This window comes from Marmota monax, unplaced genomic scaffold (genome assembly GCF_021218885.2).
Source record: "Marmota monax isolate L192 unplaced genomic scaffold, Marmota_monax_Labrador192_F-V1.1 WCK01_AAM20220418_F8-fsc00104, whole genome shotgun sequence".
NCBI lineage: Eukaryota > Metazoa > Chordata > Mammalia > Rodentia > Sciuridae > Marmota > Marmota monax.
The window spans coordinates 3,186,857-3,195,540 of record NW_026693836.1 but is presented as its reverse complement, the minus strand read 5'-3'; the positions used below and the strand labels follow the sequence as shown (position 1 = coordinate 3,195,540).

Genomic DNA, 8,684 nt, shown 5'->3' with positions numbered 1-8,684 from the left:
ATAATTCAGTTATATTCATACTGTAGAAAAAAGTTACAAATGGATTAAAGATCTAAGTATAAAAAAGTTTCTTTAGTTATAAACAAGATATTTTAAGAAAATATATAAAAAATTAAATACAAAAGAACATATGAAAAAGAATGTCTTTAGAACATATCATAAAAAAAGGTTGTCTTTATATGTAAGAGTTAAAAAGAAAGTAACAAACCTCTGTGTATTCACATCAACTTAAGAAATAAAAAATTACTGAAAAAAATTACTGGGCTATGGTTGTGGCTCAGTGGTAAGGCACTCACCTTGCATGCCTCAGTATTCAGCACCACATTTAAAAAAAAATAGATAAAATTAAAACATTGTGTTCATCTACAACTAAAAAAAATTTTTAAAAATACTGAGATAAAGTAGTTAAAGCTTCTGTACTCATTCTAGTTCACATCTCCTTGCGTTCTCCTACAGGTAGCTATGAATTATTATTTTATTTTTTAATTAAAAATTTTTATTTTGCAGTGCTAGAAATTGAATCCAGGACTTGGACACTCTAGGAAAGTGCTCTACCAGTGAGCTACATTCCCAGTCCTTGTGTATTTATTTGAAATCAGTCACCTATTGCTATATAACAAAACACCCCAAGGGGGGAAGGGAAGAGGGAATGGAAGGAGAAATACTGAGAAATGATATTGCCAAATTATATTGTTTATTGCATGCATTTGTGAATGTAACAAAAAATCCATTATATACAACTATAATGCATAAATAAAAATATGGGAGAAGAAAACAAAGCATGTCAAAAATCACAGGCTTAAAACACAATCATGACAGGTGGCAGGAGAATTGCAAGTTTGAGGCTAGCCTCGGCAACTAAGCAAGAGCCTGTCTGAAAACATAATTTTTAGTCATATGCAGTGGTGCAGGCCTGCAATCCCAACCATTCAAGGAGAGTTCAAAGCCAGCTTCAGTAATTTAGTAAGGCTTCAAGCAACTTAGTGAGATCCTTTCTCAAAATAAAAAATAAAAAGGACTGGGGGGCCTTCTGGAGTTGTGACTCAGCAGTAGAGCACTTGCCTTGCTTGCACACTGTGGCACTGGGTTTGATCCTCAGCACCACATACAAATAAATAAACAAAAATAAAGGTATTGTGTCCATCTACAACTATATAAAATAAAAAAAAATTTTAAAGGACTGAGGATGTAGCTCAGTGGTTAAGTGCCCCTGGGTTCAATCCCTGGTGCCAATATATAAATAATTTAAAAAATGAAATTTTTATAGGGGTGTATCTCTAGGCCAGAGCATTTTCCCTGGCATGTATGAGGTTAGTAGTACAAAAACAAAACATTACTGTAATAGTTCATACTTGCTGAAGCATCTGTAGATCCTGGCAGTACAGGATAAGCTCTCATTCTCTCCCTGATGCTGGTCTAGCAGCCCTTAACTATCTAGTTTACTCTCAAGTATCTTCAAGAGAGTACATTTTGCATTTTTTCAGCTTCTAAAAGTATTTATCATGAGATTATTCATTAGAATGAACTAATTCACAATTACTGGAAGTAAAATTTTTAACATTGGCCATTGATGTTTCTTCATCTGCTAATTGCCAGTTCATACTTTTTGCTGGTTTTTCCGTGTCTTTCCTTATTGATTCAGATGTTCTTAATGCATTCTGAATACTAATTAAATTTTGGCACTTTTGAAAATATATTCTCTATGTTCTTTCTTTTTGAGCGAGTTTGACAACAAAAGTTTTACATTTTAATGCTGTCAGGTCAAATTTATCTTTTATAGTTTCGTTGGGAAATACTTTCATATTCAATGTTGTATTAATATCCTGTGTTTTCTTTTAAATCTTTTATTAAAAAGTGTTAGTATTCATATTTAATTTATCTGGTATTGGGTCCAAACCAATTTTATTTTTCATATGACTGTGCCAGCACCCTTTTAATGATTTTTCTTTTCCTCCTCTCATTGATCTGAATTCAGGGTCACTTTTTTTTTTGGTACTGAGGATTGAATCCAGGGGCACTTAACCACCAAGACACATTCCCAGTCGTTTGTATTTTATCTTTTGAGACAGGGCCTCGCTAAGTTGTTTAGAGCGTCACTAAGTTGCCAAGACTGACTTTGAACATGGGATCCTTCTGCCCTAGTTTCATGAGCCATTGGGATTACAGGCATACACCATCATGCCTGGCTTGAATTCAGTGTCATTTCTGTGAGACAAAAAGAAAAAATTATGTCTCCATATGGAAAGATTTTTTTTTTTTGGTTTGAGTGTCCATCACTACCAAAACCACACCTTACGAGTTTATAGTAAGTTTTGATATTTTTATATCAAATCCTCCCTGATCTTGTCTTCAAAATTAGTTTTGCTTATCTTGGCCCTTTGCTAGCTCATATATTTTAGAATCAACTGATGAGGTTCTATGGAAAACACTAGTGGGATTATACCAGCATTGAATAATAGATTTAAGTATTGATACTTCTCTGAGACTGTTATCTTTCTAGATATGAATGTAACTATTTGAGTTTTCTGTAAATTTCCAGTAGCTTTATAATTTTCTTCATAAGAAGTTACCTAATACAGAGCTTTTTTTTTTTTGCATGCAGTAGAATCTTAACTGCATACATTCAGGTGATCCTGTTTTGTTCACAATGCCTCGTTGCTGTTTCTTGAACATACCAACTCCTCTCTTGCCACTGGGCCTTTGAATTTGCCAGGAAGGATGCTTATCAAATACCTTCATAGATCATTCCAATTCTTTCAAGTTTTTGCTAAAATGTCTCTTGAGAGGTTTTTTTTCCCAGATCCTCCAATATAAAAACTTAATAAAGGGTTGGATTCCATTTTCGATGTTTGACTGCTGACAGCTTTTAAACCTTATTCCCTCCCCTCTTCCTCTCCTACCCACATTTTGGCAAGCTAAGATAGCCTGAATGCGCCCTTCTTTGACACCCTGTGGGAAATTCAAATGTCATGTAGGAACTATCACACTGGAATTACCCTCAGTCAGCAAAAACCCAAGCCAGTTTCTTTTCCCTTTGTGTCAGGTCAATTTTAGACCTGCTTAGAAGCGTCCCTGCTCTTTTTCTTTGAAAAACTTCATTTTGTGAGGAATAAACCCTTTCAACTTGACATCTAAAACAAATTAGGGTAGGGAGTCCATCCTGTTCAGAGGGCCACAAGTGTCCTCCTTTGTGGCACACACCTGTAATCCCAGCAGCTCCAGAGGCTGAAGTAGGAGGATCAACCTAATGAGATCCTGTCTTGAAATTGAAAAATAAGAAGAGGTAGGGATGTGGCTTAGTGGTTAAGCGCCCTTGGGTTTAATCCCTGGAACAAAAAAAAAAAATCCTTCTTTACAATACACCCCATTTTAATTTTCTTTGTAGCACTTAATACTACCTGGCATACATTTGTCTGTCTTCCCCGACTAGACAAATCCTCAATGTCTAGTGAAGTGTCTGGCATAATCATTCACTCACTCATTATTCAACAAATATTTATTGGCCAGTGTAATAGGTTTATATCACTGTGATCAAAACATCCATCAAGAACAACCTAAGATGAAGGAAAGTTTATTTTGGCTCATAGTTAACAAAGGTTTAGTACATAGTCCCACTTCTCTGGACCCAAAGTAAGATAGGAAATTGTGGCCAAAGGGTGTGGGAGAGGAGCACTGTTCTGTTCAAGGAGACCAGGAATCAGGGAGAGGGAAAGACAAGGCCCCCAAAGAAAGAACCACCCTTGCAGGTCACACAGCCAATGACCCACCTCCTCCAGCCACTCGCCAGCTGACTACATTTACCACTCATTTAGTTCATTCAAACTAGGATGAACTCATTAGGTTATTGCTGTCACAATCCAATCATCTCACTTTCAAACATTCGTGCATTAATACAGGAGCTTTTGGAGGACATCTCACAACCAAACCATAACAACCAGGCACTATTAAGGGCACTAGTGCTATAGTAGTAAACAAACATCTTAGGATCATGTAGTTTACATTTCAGAGTACAGAGTAAGTGTTCAATACAAATTTATTAAAAAATACTAATCAAAAGTACAAATAAATGCTGGCAAGGATATGGGGAAAATGGAATCCTATGTATCATGGACCATGGTGGTCAGGTGGGTTTTTTGTCTCATGAATTTGAAGAATGAAACCCAAAGACACAGGGTGAGAGTAAAGTAATAAGATTTATCAGAGTGATAGAAAGCAGAGCTTCTGAAGAGGGTGGGGTCCCAAGAGAGGGTTGCCAACAGGTGTCTATTGTCTAGGGGTTTTTAATTGGCTTGATCTATACCTAGAGGCGATTGGTGGGATGACAGAAAGAGGCCAATAAGCTCTAATTGTCGTCTTCAGCAAATCTGGAGAAAAGTGATTTCTGAGTCTTTATTAGCAAAAGGATGGTGGTGAGGATTTGTTGGTTCAAGAGGAAGTGCTTTAGAGAACATTTTGCTGTTGATCATTGCTAGGGGCTGTTAAGGAACTGTGCTTGTGGCTAGGACCAGCTGGGGTAGCAAGCTTCCCAGTCCTTTCTTCCTCCTTTTCTTCTCTTATACACTTTTCCCAGCTATCTGTGGTGTGGGGGAAAGCTATCTTCCTGTCTCACTTATACTGTTGGTGGGAATATAATTACTACAGCCACTATGGAAATCAGTTTGGAGTTTTCTCAAAAAAACTAAATATGGAACTATTATATGATTCAGCTATAACCACTGCTTCATATTTATCCAAAAGGATTGAGGATAGCACACTTTAGACATACATGCATTCCCATGTTTACAGCAGCACAGTTCATAATAGTTAAGTAATGGAGTCAGCCTAGGTATCTGTCACCAGAAAAATGGTAAGAAAATATGATATTTATACATAATGGAGTTTAATTTATTTAGCCATAAAAACAGATAAAATTGTGTCATTTGCTAGAAAATGGATGAACCTAGACACCATCATGTTAAATGAAAGACAGATTTCATACCAGTGTCATATGTCATGTTTCTCTCATATGTGGAAGCTAATAAAGGAGGAGAAAAGGGGATCTTGTAAAAATAGAAGGGAGGCCATTAGATCCATTAGGGTAAGGGAACCAGAGAGAAAGAGGGGAGAGGAAAGTGTAGATACTGGAAAATTAAATTGATCAAATTATGGTTATATGCATGTAAAAATATACCACAATACATACAACCCACTATTTTGTATAATTAATATGCAACAGTAAAAAAAAAAAAAGAGTTCATTGGTTTGATTGGGAATGCAAAAGCATGCAATGAAATACAGGTTGAAAACTAAAAAAATAGTATTTTTCAATGGAGGAAAGATTAAAAGGACATTATCAATACAAAATTTTTATTAATTTCTTTTTATTTCTTTATTAATTTCATTGCTTCAAAATAGTGCTTATTTAAAAATAGCACAGATTTATACTCACATGTTACAGCTAAAACTGAAAATAAACAGTCCAAAATATTATTTGAAGTGTGCTTAGTACTAAATTAAAGCACCTAAATTTGCACATTTTTGGCATTAGCAAGAATGGAGAGTTGATCTTCTAGGTAATGATTATTATAGGAGAATATCAAAGGCAACCATATAATCAGTAATTGAATATAATTTTATATTTCATGAAGGGCATTAGTCACTTTCAGCAGTAGCCTTATTGAAAATTAAAGTATGCTCACATAAATTTTGTATTTTGATGCTGTTTCTTTTCCTTTCTCTTACTGCAAATAACCAACAAACTGCTTCCACATGGCAATCAGAACAAGGGAAGAATCATGGCTAACCATTTTGTTGCTAACTAATGTTTGTGAAAGGCAAATTGCAAACTTCTGAGTATGGTTTAACTTCATGAAAAAGATGAAGGGCTTACTTTGTTTACCTTGTTCCATGAAAAAAAAATTATACTCTGATTTCTGGAATGGATTTTTAAAATTCAATACAAAGATTCAACCATAAGCATTTCTTTCTTTCTTTTTTGGTACCAGGGTTAAACCCAGTAGTGCTTAACCACTGAGCTACATCCCAGCCCTTTGTATTTTTTATTTTGAGACAGGGTTTTGTTAAGTTGCTCAAAGGCCTCTGTAAGTTGCTGAGGCTGGCTTTGAACTTGCGATCCTCCTACCTCAGCTTCCCAAGTTATTGGGATTATAGACATGTGCTACCATGCCTGGCTTTAACCATCAACATTTCTAAACTGATTTTGCTAATGCCTAGAAATAATCTATTTAGCAGTTTTAAGACTTAATTTGAAAAAATGAACATTATACAAATGTAAGTTAATGCTATTAGTAGGAATAATCATGATTCCTAATCATATTTATATTTGAGATATAAACATATGATAGACTTTGCTTGATATTATAGAATTTTAAAAAAATGAGGTTGGCTCAATAAATTTATGTGAGCATTACAAAAAAAAGACCATCTCAAATGTATCTCTGTTCCCAATAATCTCTCTCAGATATATACCTTGAAATAATATAGAATACAGTGTCATTTCAAAGACAAAAAAAGGGTTTTAAGTGATGAGATAATTTCTATTGGATTTTATATTAGTAATGAATTAATTAATTAACTTATTTATTTTTGTTAAGCATAAGATGATTTAATCTCGTCCAACTGAATGGGTCTCTCTTGGTTGATCAATGCGGTAGAGAAACTCTGCAGGTAAGAAGTATCCAAGATATTCCACTATATCTGGAGTCGTGTCATAATGATAGTGTCCACCTTCTCCATGATGACTAAAAAAATGAGTGTGTTCCAGTCGCAAATCAAATCCCTAGGGCAACAGAAAAGTTAGTATATACTCAAATTATTTTGATGAGAATTTGTTTAATGAGTGAGGATAAATTTTTTAATTTATATTACAAAGTTTTTATTTCCTTATTTATGTATTTATTTTTTGTAGTGCCAAGGAAACCCAGGACCTCCTGCATGCTGGGCAAGTGCTCTATCACCAAGCTATATACCTAGCTCATGTTTTTTTGTTGTTTTGTTTTTTCTTTCTAATTTTGTGGTAGTGACACTCTACCACTCAGCTACACTCCCAGCCCTTTTTATTTTTTTTATTTTGAGACAAGGTCTCATTAAATTGTTGAGTCTCATCTTGAATTTGTGTTCCTCCTCCCTTTGTCTCTCAAGGTGCTTGGACTAGTTTTTTCTGTTTTTGAGATGGGGTCTTGCTGTGTTGCTCAGGCTGACCTTAAACTCATGATCCCCCACCTTAGCCTCCTGAGTTGCTGGAATTATAGGCATGTGCCACAATACCCAGACCTGTTTTTATATTTTAGATAGGCATTACATTCACATGATTTCAAATCAAAGCATGCAAAAGGATATATTCAATTAAATGTGTCTTCTTCTCTCTTATCCTCACTGGTTATTTCCTTTCCTTACAGGCAAAAATGGAAACAGATTCATGTGTATCCTTCCAGAAATATTTACTTTTACTTTTTTCACTCAAATTGTAGCTCTCTGTGCACCTTTCTGCTATTGCTTTTTTCACTTAACAATATAGCTTTGACATAATGTCTATCAGACCATAAGAGCTTCCTTATTTTGTTACTTTTCAACTGACATTTACATTATTTCCAAATCTTGTGCTATTATAACAATGTTGTTATTAATAACCTTTTAATTAACCATTTTACACAGCATATATTTAAAGATTAAATCCTAGATATGTAATCATATTGGATCAAAATATATGACCAATCAGTATTTTTATAGATACTTGGCTTTGAATCAGTCTATATTAATTTTTTCCAGTGTGTAGTATTAGAACACCAAAGAACATGATAGGAGACCTGAATCTTAGTTGTGATTCTTGCTATTCTATTTAATAGCAAGACTTTAGGTGCTATTAAAACACCTTTATGAGGCATGGTGGCGTACACCTACAATATCAGTGACTTGGGAGGCTGAGACAGGAGGATTGCAAGTTGGAGGCCAGCCTCAACAACTTAGTGATGCCCTAGGCAACTTTGTGAGACCCTGCCTCAAAATAAAAAGGGCTGGGATGTGGCTCAGTGTTTAAGTGCCCCTGGGTTCCATCCCTGGAAAAATCCTGCTCTGGCTAACATAGGGTGGTAAGCCACCTTCGCCCTTAATTTTCAAGATAATTTTATAGACAACCTGGTTCTTAGATAACAAGAACCCAAAAGGTACATAAGTCTAAAGGAATATTCTAAAATTCAAGCATTATAATTGTAATGTTAAAGATAAACAAGGACTTACTGGGTCTCTGGAAACAAAAACTGGTAGACAAACCAAAGGAGCATTCATCTCATAAAAATGCAACCATTTATTCACTTCTTCATCAGAGTTCAATGGGCAGGAAGAAAATTCTGCAGGCTACAATAAAACACCATTAAACAGGTAAACATATTGAATATTATTTAGAATTTAAAAATTTAAAAACATGATTTCATTAAGTTAAAATTTTTAAGCCTTCTTATAATTCCATTGCTTTTGGCATCAGTTAAATAAAATACTCTAGTTTTCCAAAGGGTAACCAGTTGTACAAACTAAAATTTAGGAATGAATAAAGGTAAAAAAAGGATGAGAGTTGACCATTGACTATTTTTTTATTATTTGTTCTTTTAGGTATACATGATAATAGAGTGTATTTTGACACATTATACATAGAGTATAACATCCTAATTAAGATCCTGTTCTCATGGCTG

General features: G+C 34.7%; 1 protein-coding gene across 2 annotated transcripts in view; it reads right to left on the bottom strand.

The window, feature by feature from the left end:
* Positions 1 to 3,478: 3,478 nt before the first annotated feature.
* Positions 3,479 to 8,684, bottom strand: part of CUNH11orf54 (chromosome unknown C11orf54 homolog) — an 18,496-nt gene continuing 13,290 nt past the window's right edge. For both annotated transcript variants that reach the window (XM_046462353.2, XM_046462352.2), the window contains exons 8-9: positions 8,236 to 8,352; positions 3,479 to 6,778 (exon numbers count right to left, since the gene is read on the bottom strand). In XM_046462353.2, the coding sequence (XP_046318309.1) occupies positions 6,605 to 6,778; positions 8,236 to 8,352 (291 nt within the window). In that variant the 3' untranslated portion in view covers positions 3,479 to 6,604. The remainder of the gene's footprint in view (positions 6,779 to 8,235; positions 8,353 to 8,684) is intronic.